Source organism: Ictalurus furcatus, chromosome 17 (genome assembly GCF_023375685.1).
Source record: "Ictalurus furcatus strain D&B chromosome 17, Billie_1.0, whole genome shotgun sequence".
Taxonomy (NCBI): domain Eukaryota; kingdom Metazoa; phylum Chordata; class Actinopteri; order Siluriformes; family Ictaluridae; genus Ictalurus; species Ictalurus furcatus.
Window position 1 is genome coordinate 20,018,145 of NC_071271.1, and position 19,575 is coordinate 20,037,719.

At 41.0% G+C, this 19,575-nt stretch overlaps 1 protein-coding gene across 1 annotated transcript in view; it reads right to left on the reverse strand.

Moving 5' to 3' along the window:
* LOC128621754 (calsyntenin-2-like) overlaps window positions 1-9,202 on the reverse strand; it is a 66,965-nt gene extending 57,763 nt beyond the window's left edge. The window contains exon 1 of the mRNA XM_053647716.1: window positions 8,483-9,202. Within this exon, the coding sequence (XP_053503691.1) occupies window positions 8,483-8,681 (199 nt within the window). The 5' untranslated portion in view covers window positions 8,682-9,202. The remainder of the gene's footprint in view (window positions 1-8,482) is intronic.
* Window positions 9,203-19,575: the final 10,373 nt, after the last annotated feature.

The window sequence follows — 19,575 nt, forward strand, 5'->3', positions numbered from 1 at the left end:
TTCCATTCCTTTCTGATTCCTTTCCATTCCTTTCTGTTTCCTTTCTGATTCCTGTCTGATTCCTTTCCTTTCCTTTCCTTTCCTTTCCTTTCCTTTCCTTTCTGATTCCTTTCTTTTCCTTTCTGATTCCTTTCCTTTCTTTTCCTTTCGGATTCCTTTCCTTTCTTTTCCTTTCTGATTCTTTCCCTTTCTTTTCCCCTTTCTGATTCCCTTCATTTCTGATTCCTTCCTATTCCTTTCCTTTCCTTTCTGATTCCTTTCATTTCTTTTTTTTCCCTTTCTGATTCCTTTCTTTTCTCTTTCTTTAAATTCCTTGCTCTTTGTTTTCTTTTTCAATTAATTTTCTTTCCTTTCTTTTCCTTTACTCTCTGTTTCCTTTTTCCTTCCCATTCATGTCAAACTCTTTTCTGGTTCTGTTTCGGAACTGAAAAGAGTTTGACAGGAACCTCTCCTTTCCTTTCCTTTCCTCTCCTTTCCTTTCCTTTCCTTTCTGATTATTTTTTCTCTTTCTTTCACTTCCCTTGCTCTCTGTTTTCTTTTACAGTTCCTTTCTGTTCCTTTCCAGTTCTTTTCCTTTATATTTTCTTTCCTTTCTGATTCTTTTCCTGTCTCTTTCTTTCATTTCCTTCACTCTGTTTTCTTTCCTTTCCTTTCCTTACAAGTTCTTTTCCTTTATCTTTCCTTTCCTTTCATTTCTCTTTATTTCCTTTTCCTCTCTCTCACACACACATGCTGGGAAGTGAGAGTGGTGTGCTTATGTTTTTTTTTTTTAGTGTTTTTTATACCTGTTTCTTGAATGCTTTTCTTTTCCTTATCTTTTTTTTTGCCTTCCTGTTTATCATGTTATTATTTTTAACTTGTTTTGTCTGGAGTAATTTTCACAGTAGGACACTACAGTTTGTGCGAGAGAGGCCTGGTGTTTCTCCCTAAGGGGGAACATCGGCTTTCTCAATTAAAAAGGGATGTAAATGATTTCCTCAAAGTCGTGTTTATGGCTAGGGGATATTGTAAGCCATAAAAGAAAAATTAATTCAGCATCTAGGATGAATAAGGACATCATTGTGTTCCTAAGAAAGGAAAGTTTAATAAAGGCGCTAGGAGAGTGGGATTTGGGGAGAGGATACTTTTGTACTGAGAACACCCTTGTGTGCACCATTTCAAACAGTCCCCCTGCCATGCCTAATGAAACAATTACTAAAGAGCTTACTAGATTCCTGTGACATCCTCTAGGTTGCAAAAACAGGTGTTCACATCATAACACACCCAATAAGACCTTAGAGGTGTCATTGAAAACAGAGAATGGAGACAGCTGATAGTGTGTTGCTTTGAAAGCAGTCATCTAGATAACCAGAAAAATTGTCCTGCCAAAAAACAGATGTTGAGAAAGTGGAAAATAGTGGCAAGATGTTTCAAATTGAACAAAGTAAAGCAGCTAACAGAGAGAGAGAGAGAGAGAGAGAGAGAGAGAGAGAGAGAGAGAGAGAGAGAGCACGAGAGAAAGAACATCCATGGCTTAAAAAAGGAGCGCTGGAGTTAACAACAGATCCTGAGGAAGGAAACAGTAATGAGACTGGCAAAGAGCCTAAGGCGCCACAGGAGGTGAGTGACTCTCACAAGTCATGCGACACTCCATTACCTGTGCCACAATGTAATAATGAGCATGATTATCCAAGTAACAAAAAGTCTAATCTAGAAAGTGAAAAACCTAGAAACAGTGTGCAATATATTTTAACCAATAATGAGGGAAATGATGAGAATGTGGATGACGACAGCTGCACAAGTACAGTCTACAATATGATGAATGAAATTCTCTTACCTTTTTTTGCATAAAAAAAAAGACACAAAACACCAAGAGTGCTGAATGTATAGATATACACCATCAGCCATAACATTAAAACCACTGATACATGACATGGATAACAATGAATATCTCGTTACAGTGGCACCTGCGAAGGGGTTGGGATATATTAGGCAGCAAGTGAACAGTCAGTTCTCGAAGTTGATGTGTTGGAAAAATGGGAAAGCGTAAGAATCACAGCGACTTTGACGAGGGCCAAATTGTGCTGGATAAATTACTGGATCAGAGCATCTCCAAAACAATAGGTCTTGTGGGGTGTTCCTGGTATTCAGAGTTTAGTACCTACCCAAAGTGGTCCAAGGAAGGACAACGAGTGAACCAGCGACAGGGTCATGGGCGTCCAAGGTTCATTGATGTGCATGGGGAGTGAAGGCTAGCCCTACTGGTCTGATCCATAGCAGAGCTAAAATAGCATAAATTGCTGAAAACCTTAATGCTGGCTATAATAGAAAGAACACACAGTGCATCACAGCTTGCTGTGTAGCCACAGACTGGTCAGAGTGCCCATGATGTCCCCTGTCCACCACTGAAAGTGCCTACACGTGCTCATGAGCATCAGAACTGGACCATGGAGTAATGGAAGAAGGTGACTTGGTCTCAATTATAAATCTTTTATGGTAGCACTACTTGTATTGTTCTCCGCTTGATATATATCACTTTGCTTGTATTTCCTCATTTGTAAGTCGCTTTGGATAAAAGCTTCTGCTAAATAAATAAATGTAAATATAAATTTCGGATTAATCAAATTTTTTTTTACATCATGTGGACGGCCAGGTGCATGTGTGTCGCTGACCTGGGGAAGAGATGGCATCAGGATGCACTATAGGAAGAAGGCAAGCCTGCATATGCAGTGTGATGCTCTGGGCAATGTTTTGCTGGAAAATCTTGGGTTCTAGCATTCACGTGGATGTTACTTTGACACGTACCACCTACCTAAACAATGTTGCGGGCCAAATACACCCCTTCATGGCAATAGTATTCTCTATTGGCAGTGGGGTCCTTTCAGCAGGATAATGCGCCCTGCCACAATGCAAAAATGTTCAGGAATGGTTTAAGGAACATCACAAAGAGTTCAAGGTGTTGACTTGAGCTCCAAATTCCCAAGATCTCAATCCAATCGAGCATCTGTGTGATGTGCTGGACAAACAAGTCCGATCCATGGAGACTCCGCTTCACAGGTCACAGGACTTAAATGATCTGCTGATAACACTGTCTTAGTGCCAGACACCACAGCACACCTTCAGAGGTCTTGTGGAGTCCATGCCTCAACAAGTCAGAGCTGTTTTAGCAGCACAGGGGGACCTACACAATATTACGCAAGTGATTTTAATGTTATGGCTGAATGGTGTATACAATGATCTATAAAAAGCAATGAAGGCAGATCTATCCAAACATCCTCAAGGCACAATAGAACATTATCTATGATATAATTTCAGAAGTGTTTTATTTAAAAAAAAAAAAAAAAAAAGTTTTTAACAGCAAATAGGAAAGTTAAAGGACTGAAAAAAAAAAAGATTCACATGTGAGGTGGCCTTGTCTTAACCTGCTTCTTTTTACTCTGCTTCTCTTCAACCATTTTGAACACCATAGAGGTTTCTGTGTAGAGGTTTCTAGGTAGAATCCTTTAAACATTAATAGGGCAAGGGATAAAACAAATCAAGAAATTCTGTCGGAGTATATCAAACTAAAAACAAATAAATGGAATTTTTCTATAAGAAACAAATAGTGATAACAGAATGAAGTAGACCATGTCCTTGCCACACTGAATTACATTACATAGCAGAATGCAAGAAACATCTGTTTACTTTTAGAAAATATGTATGCTCCAAACATGGAGAGGATAGCACTATATTAAAATTGACTTGATGTTTTTTTTTTTTTTTTAAACAAACCTTTAGACTGAAATAATGAAGAACCACACGTTTCATTCTGTTGTACATTGATAAGTATTTCAGACCAACAGAAATTGGTGTATGAGTGGAAAGAAAGAAATATTAATAAAAAAAAACAAAAACAAACAAAAAAAAACACTTGGACAACTGTGACAAGCTAGAAACAGTGCTCCAGGCTAGACAGGTTATATATCAGAAGAGCAACCAATAACAGAATCACAGCTGCTAGTATTGTTCCCTGTAGCATATCAGATCACAATTTCATTACTCTCACAAAATAAAGTCAAGTACACACTACAAAGTACAAGCCCAAACTATTACAAGAAAAATCCCAACGTTTCAGGAAAATTTAAGTGCTCAAAGGGACCTCATGTACACTACCCACCTGAACATTTTGTAGTGTTTCAAGCTGGAAACGAAATGGACTAAATTGAGAACAAATGTCAGGATTCTGCATAGTTCCTGTGCACCAAATTGCCATCAAAACCCACATAATCAGATGAATGGAGTTGACCTGTGTGCAATTAAATTGTCATATGGTGTCAATAAAAATGCACCTGTTCCTGGAAGGCCCCAGAGTCGTTTGAGAAAATACCTCAATAAAAAGCATTGAGCTGTCAAAACAAGTCCAGGACAACATTCTGGAAAAGGATCAATAAAGGTTTATGATGCTATCTAGAGGAAACCGTCCATCAAAAGTCCAGGTATAGACCAAAATAACCAGGTAAGTAAGGTATTAGCCAGAGATGCAACCGAGAAGCCACAGGTAAGTCTCAATGATGCTACCACCACCATGCTTTACTGTGAGGATGCTGTTCTCAGGATGATGAGCTGTGTTAGGTTTCCGCCAAACATAGAGCTTTATGCCAAGGCCAATATGTTCAGTTGATCTCGTTAGACCAGAGAACCTTTTTTCCACATGTGCTGAGACTCCAATATACATTTTGGTAAACTCCAAACAGGTCTTCATACAGCATGCCACTCTTCCTTAAAGCCCAGTTTTGTTTCCAGGCTATGGTTGTCCTGTGAACAACTCCTCCCATCCATCTGTGAGCTGTCGATCTCTCCAGCTCCTTCAGAATCACCCTTGGCATCTTGGTTGCTTCTCTAACTAATAGTCTCCTTGCCAGGTCACTAAATTTTAGGTGATGAGATGGCCTACTCTAGGAAGAGATGCAGTTGTGCCATATTCTTTCAATTTTTTAATAATGGTGCTCCAAAGGATGTTCAAAGTTTGGGATATTGATGCGATTGGTTTAATGTTCTCTAACAAACTCTGGTGCTTCTAGGAACAGATGTATTTCTATTGAGATCATGTAACACTTTAACTGCATACAAGTCAACTCAGTTAAAGGAATTATTGGCAATTAGTTGCAACAGAACTAATTTAGGGGTTTCACAGCAACAGGGGTGAATACCTATGCAATCAAAACTTCTTTAAGAAAAATTATTTTACAAACTATATTGATTTTTCCCGTCTTCAATATTATGGACTAGATTGTGTAAATATTCCCAATTAAGTCCATTTCAGGTCCAGGTGCTAAATATGTATGCAAGATGCTGTATATAGTAGAAAATGTCACAATATGAACATCTAAGGGGTTTTCCCAGGCTGCCAGTCACATATAAACTAGAACAGGATATATTTTTTTTTTACATACAGTCAAACATGGTGCAACGATATTACTCTGCCTGGGCAGAAAAGTTAAAGGGGAAAAAGCAAGTCCAAGGAAATTCAATGCAAATCAGAACAAAGGGTGCACTGGTGAGAACTCTCTTTCTTTCTATTCACAATGTGGACTTCCTGCGTCCTTTTTCAACCTTGAAAGAAGCACAGAACAACAAAGTGAAATACACAGTTTGAGCTCTTCAAATGGGTCAAAAGCCACAGACCAAATGAAATGTGTACCGTTTCTTTTTTCTTAGACCTCTTTGGATCTGAAGGCTCAGACGATCAGTGTACATTAGAACTATTGCATCCCCAGATTAAATGTATTGCAACATGAAAACATGAACAGAGCTCTCTCTTTTCAAGAAGTGACTGAAACAGTTCAACAAATGGAAGCAGAATGTGTGCCTGGTATTGATACTACCAGTGCAATTTCATCAGACATTATGGCACATCATTGGACAAGATTTTTCTTTAAGGTGATTCAAAATTGTTTTACTGATGGAGTTCTTCCAAAAGATGTCACTCAGCTGTGCTAGATTGGTTGTCATAAATACATAACCTGAGTCTCCTAAAGAACTGGAAGCTTTTTTGCAAACTTTTGAATGAACTCTAAGCTGTTGGTAAAGTATCGGTCAAATTGGTTAAAATGTGTCATTGGTGATCTTGTCAATAAAGACCAGTTATACTGCATGTAGATAAAAACTATACAATGAAATCTTTCTCTTGAGGATTATTCAAAGATAAATGGGGTTGATGTGAGGTCAACTTTTCTTAGATCAGGGAAACGCTTATGATCTTGTAGACCATAATTATCTTTTTAAAACCTTATAGGCTTTTGCACAAGGGAATAATTTCCTGTCAGGGAGCCAATTATTTTTCCACAATTGCATTCTGCATTGTACTAATAGTGGATAAAGTCCTTCTTAAAGGAAGCAGTACTTTATCGTCCTGTCCATGAAGGGGGACAAGAACTGATTAACATCAGGGAGCAGTGTGGTTATTTAATGTCTACAGACAATTCCAAGGCTCCTCTATCACCAACAGCAGAAGTGGATGGATGTGCCTTGCTGAACACAGTGGGCTGCTTAGGTCTCTGTTTCAGTGACAGTATATAAATGGTAAATGGTCTGCACTGGACCTAAATGGACTTGCACATTTTTACATTAGCACACTGCAAATGTGGCAAATCCTCTCTGTTTCCATTCATTCATCCATCCATTTTCTATACAGCTTATCCTACTTGGTCATGGGGAGCCTGGAGCCTATCCCAGGGAGCACAGGGCACAGGGCAGGGTACACCCTGGACAGGGTGCCAATCCATCGCAGGGTACAATCACATATTCATACACTAGGCGAACGTGTGAGGCAAACATGCTAACCATTAAGCCACCATGCACCCTCCTCGCTGTTTATAGGGAGGAAATCAGCATACCTGGGCCATTGGTTTTTGAGGATTTTTTAAACACCTTTCAGCCAGTTGAGATGCTGAGTTCACAAAAGTTGCAAACTGCCCTGGAGTTAGGAAAGTACATCATCTGAGAAAAGGCAGACAATACATTTCTGCAGATTCACCGAAGACAGGTTTTCAATCTGTGCAAACTTTTCCTCAGCTCTTAGAAGAAATAGAAGCTGTAATATGTCAGGCTTCGCAAGGTGAAAAGACGCAGCATCAGTTTTCCTGAAAGCAATCGGTTGGCAGGAGACTGAAGGTAAACTTATATTTTTCATAACACAAAAACCAATTCAAGTCTTACAATCCACTTCAGGAAAATGGATACCATGTTAACATAATGGTACTACATTTTAAGGCACTATGTGAAGTTCCACAGTCAAAGTGGACTCTGCAAGGTTGAGGCCGGCTCTTCCCCAAAAGGGTACTGGAGGTCTTAATACCAAAACCCATTGAGAGAACTGGTGACATGGGCTGGTGAGGGATATCCATTTTTTTGGAGTCCTGAAATGGTATTTCATTTACTCTATTTGACTGAAATTTTATACAGGGCCAAGCAAAACTAGCAATATGGCTGACAAGAAAAAAATAAGATTGAAAACATAGTGGAGGAACAGATACAGTGCGAGCCAAGAAAGGACTGATAATGAGGTGTTTAAAGCTTGAATATGCCTACAGGATGTTTTTCATGATGTAAGGAACAGAAGATAGCCATGGTGAAGGTTGAGGTATGGACATAACAATATATGTTATGTAAGGCTTATTTAGAGATAAGGGATACATCCATCCATCCATTTTCCTTACCACTTATCTTACATATTGTGAGGGGGAGCGTGGAGTCTATCCCAGGGAACTCGGGGCACAAGGTGGGGGACACCCTGGACGTGCTGCCAACCCATTGCAGAGCACAATCACACACACCACAGACAATTTGGAAATGCCAATCAGCCTACAACACATGTCTTTGGACTGGGGGAAGAAACTGGTATACCCAAAAGAAACCCCCGAAGCACGGGGAGAACATGCAAACTCCATGCACACAGGGAGGAGGCAGGATTCAAACCCCCAACCCCAGAGGTGCAGGCAAACTTGCTAACCACTAAGCCATCATGCCCCTCAGAATGAGGGATATTAGGAATAAAATTTTATTTTAATACTTTTATTTAACTAAACATTGTTATCTAAATGTACTTATTTAATGTAAATGTGCAGTTTTTAGGTTCTTGTTTTTCCACCATTTTACTTGGAGGTGCATGTTCTCCCCCTGTGCCCATGTAGGGTTCTTCTGAGTTCTCTGATTTCCTCCCTCCTCCAGTAGGCAAACTGGCTAAGAAACTGCCCTTAAGTGTGAATGAGTGTGGCATCCCAATCAGGTTGTTTTCTCACCTCATGCCCAGTGTTCCTGGGATAGGCTCTGGATCCACTGAAACCCTGACCAGGATAAATCAGTTACTGAAGATGAATGAATGAATGAATTCATCATTGTTATTGCTTAAAGTATTTTATAAAATAAAAATATTTCCTTATTTTTAAAATGATCTTTATTGTGAAATACTACAGGAGAAAAAAGATCTTAAATGTCAAGTATCATGTCTTGCTCACTCTCTCACCGGTTTTATCTGAGTTACAGAGCAGCGTCTCTTTCTCCCCTCTCAGTCCAGGGCTCGGCCCGTGCTTCATCCATGTCGCTATGGTGAATTGATCCGTCAAGTTCTGTGGTGCCACCCAGTCAGGAATCTTTGCCGCTTGTCGTCCATCAAATCGGAATATGAGCTCATTGTCGCGCCCGCCATCAGTCAGCAGTGACATCGTCCAATTAAAAGCAGCACTGGGGGCGGGCAGAAGGTCAGTGCTGCCTGAAGAAGCTCCTAGAGTGTCACCATGGTAACAGGACAACACATAAGATTCATTAGCAAATGCAGATTAGATGCAAATATACTGTTTTACACGTAACTATAATTCACTGTTATAAGCACAGTTATGGAGCTTAAAAATAAAAAGGAAGGAGTGTTATTGTTTAGACGTCACCTGTATATGTCAGATTTTTAATCATATTTTCAAATCAGTGAAACTTTCAATGATTTTTACGTTTAATTTACAACGATCTGGGGGTCTGTTTTATTTATTTATTTATTTATTTATTTATTTATTTATTTTAGCATGTTCACAAAACCAACGAAGTACATCTCAGTGGAATACTGGGGTGATGGGAAAAGAGGTTTTGCACTGACATCCAATACATGTAACTAACTAGGCTTTAATCGTTTAATTAATGACAGTCACTGTGGCTAGGGCACACGGATACACCACACAGAGTGTCGTCATACCACTGTAGAAAATAAAATTCTAGAAAATGAATCATGAAAAAAAGGTTGAAAATGAAAATGTTGGAAGCAAATAGAAACAGAAACAAATGATTCCTTTAACTAATAAGAAAGCACAAAAATGTGCCATCATTTTAATGAAGCACAATAAAAAATTAATAAAACACAGTTTAGATAGAAGAAAGGAGCGTGAACAAAAACAAATGTCTATCTATCTATCTATCTATCTATATCTACTTACCTAACTACCTACAGTATCTATCTATCTATCTATATCTACTTATCTATCTATCTATCTATATCTACTTACCTAACTACCTACAGTATCTATCAATCTATCTATCTATATCTATCTATCTATCTATCTATCTATATCTACTTACCTAACTACCTACAGTATCTATCAATCTATCTATCTATATCTATCTATCTATCTATCTATCTCTCTTTATTAAAAATTGCTTGTTTGTTTATTCATTTATTTATTTATATTCTTTTTTTAAAAAAGTTACTTAGTTAGTCAGTTAATTCCCCTTTCCCGTGCCAGCCATACTCTGGCCAAGTGAATGTTATCAGAAACCGTTAAAATATTCACTGCTGTACTGTGATGATAGCAGAATCTGTAAGCCCTTATATGAAGGGTATCTACGTTGTGCTTTCATTCCTAACGTATTCATAGGCCTTGCTTAAAGAATGTTGGGGGCTTATGTCTAATATTTAATGTAATATTGTGAAGTGTGCTTGGTATTATCTTGTCTTTACATGAAATAGGGACGAGGGAAGAAGCTTACCCAGTTATCACTATGTGTAGACTGTTTTGCTTTTACAACACACTCTAAAACTAAAAACATCTGTTACAGATCCATTACATTTCTAACCATTTACCTGACATATGGGCTTGGGATAAGTGAAGCTGTAGAGAGAGTCTACGTAATAGTCTTATAAATGCAAAACTCATTGCCATTTTTCATCTGACAGGTTTGAAATGATGTGCTCGTTCTAATAAATGATTGTTTCTACACAAACAGCCCATTGACAAGGAGTTGTAGGGCAGATGATCCACATAGTATAAGCCTAATAAGAAACAGGTTAAAAAATGTTGTTATTAAATACATTTTTTAAAATGTCGATATGGTGACGCTTTCTATAAGAAGATGTTTATTTAACATTCATGGAAGGAGTCTCCAGTGTCAGTGCTTTGTAATAGTCAGTAAGTTTTCCTCCACAGGAAGGTCATCTGGACAGAAGAGTTTGCACTTTGCAGTTCCTCGGTAACCTGACAAGCTGTGTTTTTTGCCTTATTATCTTCAAGAGAAAGCAAAAAAGAGAGACTGGTCAGGGAGAGAATGTTTATAGCTGCCATAATGTTAGTCATGTTATCAAAATTGTTATCAAATCGCTGTGGTATGAGCGGAATAAAATGCATCAGGGACATGCTCTTGTACAAAAAAATAATCACTGGGCCATGTCAAGCTGCATCACACCACCCTGCTGTGGATTATTTTCCTATACAAGCATTTCTATACTTCAAAATAACTAATTAAGCAATCAAAGTTGATCGATGTAAACAAAAAACAATAGAAACCATCACAGAAATTCTAATGGTTTCCTCTACAAATACCATTATAAACCATTGTATAACCATTAAAACCATTACCATTATTGGTCCTTAATGGTATCCAGTAGACATAACCTGCCACCAAAAGAACGCAACAAATTATCAGTAGAGACCCACAGGGACCATTACAGTTTCCATTAAAACCAATACAATTCCCATTGCAAAGTCTATGAGGGTTTCTATTATTGTTATTATTATTATTTTTACAGCAGGGATACTACTTAAAAACATAAAGATTGATATAAATCCTCCAACATTTCTTTATAAGTTACTTACGCATTGCTTACAAATGTGTTATAAAGGCCCAATGTATGTAAACGTAAAATAAAGTAGTACATTCACTAAAGCTGTGTTTCAAGCCTTTACTCCACATCATGATGCCAAGCTGCAGAGGAGAACACTGCCACAGGCACAGAATCAGCAACATGGACACCTAATAACAACACTGCCACGTGTACCCGAGGCACAAACACGCAAGGCTGGAGGGCAATCATCACTCTCACTCTCCCCATCTGGCAGCTTGTTTGGGGCGAAATGAAAAGCTGCAGAAAGCAGAGCCATCGACAAAGCCGAGCTTATGAGCTGCTGCTGTCTCTTTCACTTTCCCCTGCAGATGCACCAGCGAAAACCCACCCAACTGCTACCCAATGTAGCCAAAAACACCGCCATATACACAGCACAGCACACGTTTTACAGCCTTCATTTCAACCACACTGTGTGGGAGGGCGTTTCTCTTACCCACAAAAATAAACAGATCCCCCGTGGATTAAACCGACTTCTGAGTCTCAGTCTCAGACTTCTGAGTGTAAGTCTTCACGCTAGCATGTTTACCCAAATGCATCATGACACAGACACAATGTTTGAAAGCATACACACACACACACACACACACACACACACACACACACAGTCATCAAAACACTCACTGAGGATATGCTGTCACAGGGACATTTTCTGACATCCATGCAAATATGTGTGTTCCTGTGCACAAGCTGATAATGTTGAATCGAAGCCTTGAGACCTTGTAGAGTTGAATCGCACTGCTCTGCTCTGGATAAGGCATGGGCATATCAACATACATAACACAAAGAGTTATTATTATTTTTTTGGACCTATAGCCTATGTGAGTCAGTGAGTGTTATCCATCAACACAGTGTCCTCATTGAAATCAGTGGCAGGAATAATGTCCTTTTAAACCCTCCATATCTGCAGTATATACAATCACAGCTGATGGTTTTATTTACAGAACAGGGCTCTATCAAAGTCCGATCTTCACAACACATGTTTGTGGAGGTGTATCATGGCAGGAACAAAGGATATTTCTGAGGACCTGAGAAAAGAGTTGTTGAAGCTCATCAGGCTGGAAAAGTTTACAAAACCATCTCTAAAGAGTTTGGAGTCCATCAATCCACAGTCAGACAGATTGTGTACAAACTGAGGAAATACAAGACCACTGTTACGCTCCCCAGTAGTGTTCAACCAACAAAGATCACTCCAAGAGCAAGACGTGTAAAAGTCCACGAGGTCACACAGAAACCCAGGGTAACTACTAAGCAACTAAAGGCTTCTCTCACATTGGCTAATGTTAATGTTCATGAGTCCAGCAGCAGGAGAACACTGAACAACAATGGTGTGCATGGCAGGGCTGCAAGGAGAAAGCCACTGCTCTCCAAAAATAACATTGCTGCGCTTCTGCAGTTTGCTAACAATCACATGGACAAGTCAGAATGCTATTGGAAAAATGTTTTGTGGATGGATGAGATTAAAATAGACCTTTTTTTGGTTTAAATGAGAAGTGTTATGTTTGGAGAAAGGAAAACACTGCATTCCAGCACAAGAACCTTATCCCATCTGTGAAACACGGTGGTGCTAAGCATGGTTTCAGGCTTTTTGGTGCATCTGGCCCAGAACGACTTGCCATCATTGACAGAATAATGAATTCTGAATTATACCAGCGAACTCTACAGGAAAATATCAGGACATCTGTCCATGATCTGAATCTCAAGAGAAAGTGGCTCATGCAAGTCATTTTACTAAAGAATGGTTAAAGAAGAATCAAGTTGATGTTTTGGAATGGTCAAGTCAATGTCCTGATATTAATCAAATAAAAATATGGAAGGACCTGAAGCAAGCAGTTCATGTGAGGAAACTCACCAACATCCCAGGCTTGAAGCTGTTCTGTACTGAGGAATATGCTAAAATTCATCCAAGCAGAAAAACATATATTTGTTGATGTGGTGAAACCTTCTGTTGGGAAACGTTACTTTAAAATGTATGGAATTAGTCTCTGGTGTCAGCATTTTGCAACACTCAGTATGTGTTTAGGACAGAGGAGTTCGCACGTCTCAGTTTCTCCATAACACAAAACATCCTTTTTGTCGTATTAACTTCAAGAGAGAGAAAAATGTGAGACTATCGAGAGAATGACTCTTTATAGCTGCTACAATGTAAGCGCTAACAGGAACTAACACGCCTTGTGGATGTTCAGTAACATTACATGCAACTATAAATGGATAAAAAGCATAATCCATCTATCTTCTATACCATTTATCCTTTTCAGGGTCACGGGGAACCTGGAGCCTATCCCAGGGAGCATGGGGCACAAGGCGGGGTACACCCTGGACAGGGTGCCCATCCATCGCAGGGCACAATCACATACACACTCACACACCCATTCATACACTACGGACACTTTTGACATGCCAATCAGCCTACCATGCATGTCTTTGGACTGGGGGAGGAAACTGGAGTACCCGGAGGAAACCCCCGCAGCACTGGGAGAACATGCAAACTCCACACACACAGGGCCATGGTGGGAATCGAACCCCCGACCCTGGAGGTGTGAGGCAAACGTGCTAACCACTAAGCCACCGTGTGCCCTAAAAAGCATAATATCGTTTGTAAATCAATTAAATCAAAATGGCAATTGTTTATAAATTGTTTATAAGAGGTGTAAAATATTTAAGGATGTGCTGTTATTGTAAAATAATCAGCTTCGGCCGTTACTCTGCTTCGTGTTGGGCAGCATCACAACATCATGTTAGATATTTTACAATCACAATACAGCCCCGAGTGTTATCCATCCATCCATCCGTCTTCTACCGCTTAATCCTTTTCAGGGTCACGGGGAACCTGGAGCCTATCCCAGGGCGCATCGGGCACAAGGCGGGGTACACCCTGGACAGGGTCCCCGAGTGTTATATTCCTTACAATAATAAAAAAAGAAAAGTAAGAAAAAAGAAATAATAAATAATCATGTTTTGAAAGTTAATTTAGCTTAGTTTGGTACTTCATGCACAGGGCTTTGAAGGAGTGAGCTATAATGCAGGTGCATCTAAAAATATAAGCACACTTCTGTTGTGTACTCAAAAAAACCTTAATCTCTCTCTCTCTCTCAGCTCTTTATTCCTCTTCTCCAATTTGGTGACAGTTTTGCTGTTATCCTTGACTCATAACACTTCTTTTCATCGTGCATGGTGACACTTCCACTGCAAGGCACAAATGCACATTTTAATGTCTTTTAGTGCATGTTACTATGTGAGATATCACACCGACATCCATAAGCTCTCCGTGGACTCAGACTGAGTTTCCTGCCAACAGCTGTGAAGCTAAATGTGTTTCCTTGCACCAGAATCATGTGTACACTTTTAGAAAGGCGGGTGAAGGCTGGTTCTGGCATGGCGGCTGAGGAACACAAGGAAGACAACAGGGATCCGAGGTCCTAATTAACCATGGTCATTAACACCTGCTAGTGCTGACTTTTCCAGATTTAGAAATATTGGCTGTCAAATTGTTGGTACAAGAGACACAAAAAAGTGTCACATTTTATATACTGGGTAATTCCAGTGATATGGGTGTGACATTTGAAGTCATATTGGCATGCAAAATGTCTCATCGTCTGCACAAGTTTAGAATCAGGGAGATGTGTGCATATCTAGTCATGTGACCTTTGAGAAGAAACAGACTAGAATTTGAAAGCGAGATATTCTTGTACATATTAAAGCTGCGTTCGTAAAATGTCTAATGCAGCAGCGTGTCAGTAGAAAGGAAAGAAAAAAAAAAAACCACTGTTACAGAGAAAAGTTTTTTTTTATTTTGTGTACCATAATAGTCCAGGTTTCTGGAAGAGGATGTCTGAAGTTTTCCAAGAAGCCTGAAAAAAACTACTGCACAGCAATGTGTCTAAGATAGTCCATGCAGTTTAAATCACAAAAGCCATTTATGATTTCATTTCATCTTTTTAATTTGTTGTTTTACAATTTAACGCTTACTGCATCTGACATTAACATTTCATTTGCTAACTCTCCTTACTTTAAACTGCGTTCATCTTGTCTCGTTCACGACTGTGGCTTCTATGACATTTATAAAATTGGAAATACTGATAAAGTCCTGTTTAATGAGTCAAATATCTTAGTTAGATGCAAAGAAATGAATGTACAATTCAAGCTGGTGATGTAAATATGTACTATGCTCTGTGTTGCCAGATCTGAGTGATAGAAGTTGAGTGACAGAATGTACAAGAAGTATTAAAACACATACTTTGTTTGAAGAGTCCATTAAAGTCCCCATGAAATCAAGATTGAAGTTTTGTGGCTTGTTAGGCTTAAGGTTATCTATAAGCTTGTGTGCTCCAAAACAATGACAATATTTCGAAGATGCATGCATTCAAAATTTACACTCTCTATCTACCACCAATACGGAGCAACAATTTTGATGACATCATTCTGCACTTCAGCTTCTCATCAGATTTTCTGTCCAATCAAATGCTATTTTGAATCTGAAGTGTCCTGCTGACAACAGCTGTAGGTTTCCAGGCTATGAGGTAAGCTAATTAATTGGTTATTTAAAAAAGGGGAGGGGGCACTCGATATGTTCCACCCCGACTTCCTGTTTCAGTGGCAATTACGGCAACACATCAAATAATACTATGCGTTTAAAGGCACTTTGTAACAAACTTCACGGACGGGCAAGGAGGAGGTGGGAACCGGCTGAACGTCAATGTGAAGTTTAATAATAAACAAAACTCAAACAGAACGTAAAACACAAACGAAACAGGAAGCACACGTGTGTGTGTGTGTGTGTGTGTGTGTGTGTGTGTGTCTGTCTGTCTGTCTGTCTCTGTCTCTCTCTCTCTCTCTCTCTCTCTCTCTCCCTCTCCCTCTGGCGCTTCCAGCCACTTCTTTATCGCTCTCTCACACTGATTACACAACTAGTGCCAGGTGTCTGTCCTCACAGTCTGGCCCCTCCCTCCTCCTCGTCACACACTTCACAGGGAGTTTAAGTTAATTTACTGTATACCTGCTTTTTGGAGGCAGACCAAGTCATGAGAAAAACGGCACCACTAATCGTCCAGAATTTAGTACATCGAACAGAATGTGTTATCACTTCCCAAGGACTTGCCATTTCTCCACCTTATTTTGTGCTGACCTTTCACTTTTTGTGTGATTTTCCATCACATGAATATGTATGAAGGAGGGAGGTGCATTTCGCATATAACTGTGTGCAAGACACACTGTGAATTTAGGCTTGTAAGGCTTGTTTCATAAGTAAATGTTTTTGGACAGTATGTAGCTTGATTGCACAATTTATTACATCACACCCAATGATCTCCTGGGATTTAAAACACACAATAGTCTAGAGTTCATACAGAATGGCTTGCTTAAAAAAAAAAAAAAAAAATCATCCAATGAGTCGCAGTTCTGTGAGTGGAAATGCCTTGTTGATGAGCGAGGTCAGAAGAGAATGACCAGACTGGTTTGAGCTAAGAGGAAGCCTATGGTAACTCAAACACTGTTTACAACTGTGGTGAGCAGAAAGCCTCTCAGAAAGCACAACTCACAGATCCTTGAGGTGGATTGACTACAGCAGCAGGAGACAGATCACGTTTCACTTCTGTCAGCCAAGAACCTGAGGCTACGCTGGGCACAACGACACTCACGAAAACTGGCTGGCCTTTTTCCAATCTCAAATATGTTCATTCTGCTTGTGCATTCAGAATGTACTGTTCAGATCCATCCATCCGTCCATTTTCTATACCGCTATCCTTCAGGGTCGCAGGGAACCTGAAGCCTATCCCAGGGAGCATCAGGCACAAGGTGGGGTACACCAGTCCATCACAGGCCACCATCACATACACATTCACACACCTATTCATACACTACATACACATTAGACATGCCAATCAGCCTACCATGCATGTCTTTGGACCAGGGGAGGAAACTGGAGTACCCGGAGGAAACCTGGAGAACATGCAAACTCTGCACACACAGGGCAGCAGCAGGAATCGAACCCCCAACCCTGGCGATGTGAGGTGAACGTGCTAACCACTAAGCCACCATGCGCCCACCGTTCAGACGTGTTATGAAAAATGAACACATTTAAAATGAGATGTTGATGGATTATCGGTGTACTTGATATTAGACTAAGTGTAATGTGGCCCATTACCTAAAATGAGCCTGATACCCCTGCTTTAATTATTCATTTTTGTGAAAAAAAATATAATCCTCTACAACTCATCTCCAACATCAAAGTAGCCTTACTGAAGACATTAAGTAGAGAAAATCTGGCTCTGTGGCTGGGTAAACATGCAGCTCTGGGTAGGAGCTTCCGCCATATCTAATTAATAAATGATACCATTTCCTTAAAGATTTAGTCAGAGCAGTTAAATATAGAGCAAAGTGGCCAATTTAAAAGTGATTTGCCTCTTTTCTTACATAGACCTACCATATATTGCTTTATTTAAAAAAATTTTTTTTTTAAAAAGTCCAAGAATCAACAACACTGTGGTACAATGAGTGTTATATTACTTTCTGAAGTATTTAGGAAATAGGCATTGAAAGAAAGCTGGAGAAATATCAGAGATTGGAAGAGTTTAAGGAAATGTCAAGGTAAAACCATCCTTGTCCCATTGGTCAAAACTCCTAAAGGTGTAAGAGTGGGCATTCCAGTTCATTCCAAAGGTGTTCAGTGGGGTTGAGGTTCGGGATCTCTGCAGGACCCTCAAGTTCTTCCAGACCAACTTTGCCATACCCTGTCTTCATGGAGCTCGCTTTGTGCACAGGGGTATTGTCATGCTGGAACATGTTTGGGCCTCTTAGTTCCAGTGAAGGGAAATTGTAATGCTACAATGTACAAAGACATCCTATACAACTGAGTACAGTTGCATCAGTGGCCAACAATCAGCAACCGGGTTGTGAAGTTTTGCTTTTGGACACCAAACACTCACCATTATCAATAAGTATGTTAACAAGATAACTAGATCACAGAAAAAAACAAAACAAAACAAAACAAAAAAAACTAACAGACAGACCTCTAGATCAAATACACACACCAAAGGTGAACAAAAGTTTCGATCTCCTTATTCTTACTCTCTTACTAACAATAGGATTGTGTTGATAAAATACAGTAAAGGACAATAAAGCAAACAGAAGCCAAAACTGACTCACCTCTGAGATTTTAAAAGCATAAAGTACAGGAAAAAAAAAAAAAAACCCACACTGTTACGAAACGGGACTGGAGGCGGTTGCAGGTGCAGGTCAAAGTCTTTATTAATTAGCAGACAAACAAACACAAGGAGCGCGGTCTCTACTGACTATACAAACCCTGGCCATCTAGCTACGACCGCTAGCATGCTACACGTTAGCACATACCATCATACTTCCCCGACATGACAAACGTAAACCAAATAATACTGCGTGAAGTGCGCAGTCACCGAGGGGTTTAAATAGTCAACATAATCAAACCAAAACATGGACACCTGGGGCAAATCAGAGACATGATCAGACTTAAATCAATGTCCAAGCAGGAAGCAAACGAAAACAAAAGAGTCACGTGACCAGTCAGAAGCTGTGCCGCAGTGCCCTCTGCTGGCCGTGGCGTAACAGAACCCCCCACCAAAGGGTGCTCCTCCCGGAGCACCGAGAACCCTCCTCCAACGGGGGTCCCGGGCCCCTGTGCGAACTGTCTCTCGCTGCCACGGAAAGCGAGGCAGCCTCCGTCGGGCAGCACAGGGGCGGAGCAGCACCCCCACTGGGGTTGAAAGTCAGAGCACCGCCCCTGGCAGCACTGGAACGCTGGGTGGCGGCTCTGGAATGCAGGGCGCCGCCCCCGCCGGCTCTGGAACGCTGGGCGCCGGCTCTGGAACGCAGGGCACCACCCCCGGCGGCACTGGGACGCTGGGCGCCGCCCCCAGCGGCACTGGAATGCTGGGCGCCGCCCCTGGAATGCTGGGCAGGGCAGCGGGATGGCCTCCTCGGCTGGGCTGGACAGCAGGACAGCTTCCTCGGCTGTGCAGGGCAGCGGGACTGCCTCCTCGGCTGGGCTGGACAGCAGGACAGCTTCCTCGGCTGTGCAGGGCAGCATGACGACCTCCTCAGCTGGGCTGGACAGCGGGACAGCTTCCTCGGCCGGGCAGGGCAGCGGGACGACCTCCTCAGCCGCCTCAAGCTGTCCCTCTGAGGTTGCCATGTTGACCTCAGGTGGGAGCTCCACAGCTGAGACCTCCCCGTAGGCCTCAGGCTGGAGCTCTGCTGTCCTCATTGCCCCCCCCCCCCCCCCCCAAATTTCTGGGCCAGCCTTCACCTCTGGACTGCACAGCAGGGTGTACCTCCCCTGCAGTGGGAAGCCCCAGATGCTCAGGTCACTTTGCTGGCTGCGTGGCGCTGTACAATTCCCCTGCAGTGGGAAGCCCCAGATGCCCCAGATGCCCCAGAAGCCCCAGATGCTCAGGTCACTTTGCTGGCTGTGTTGCACGGCGTCGCTC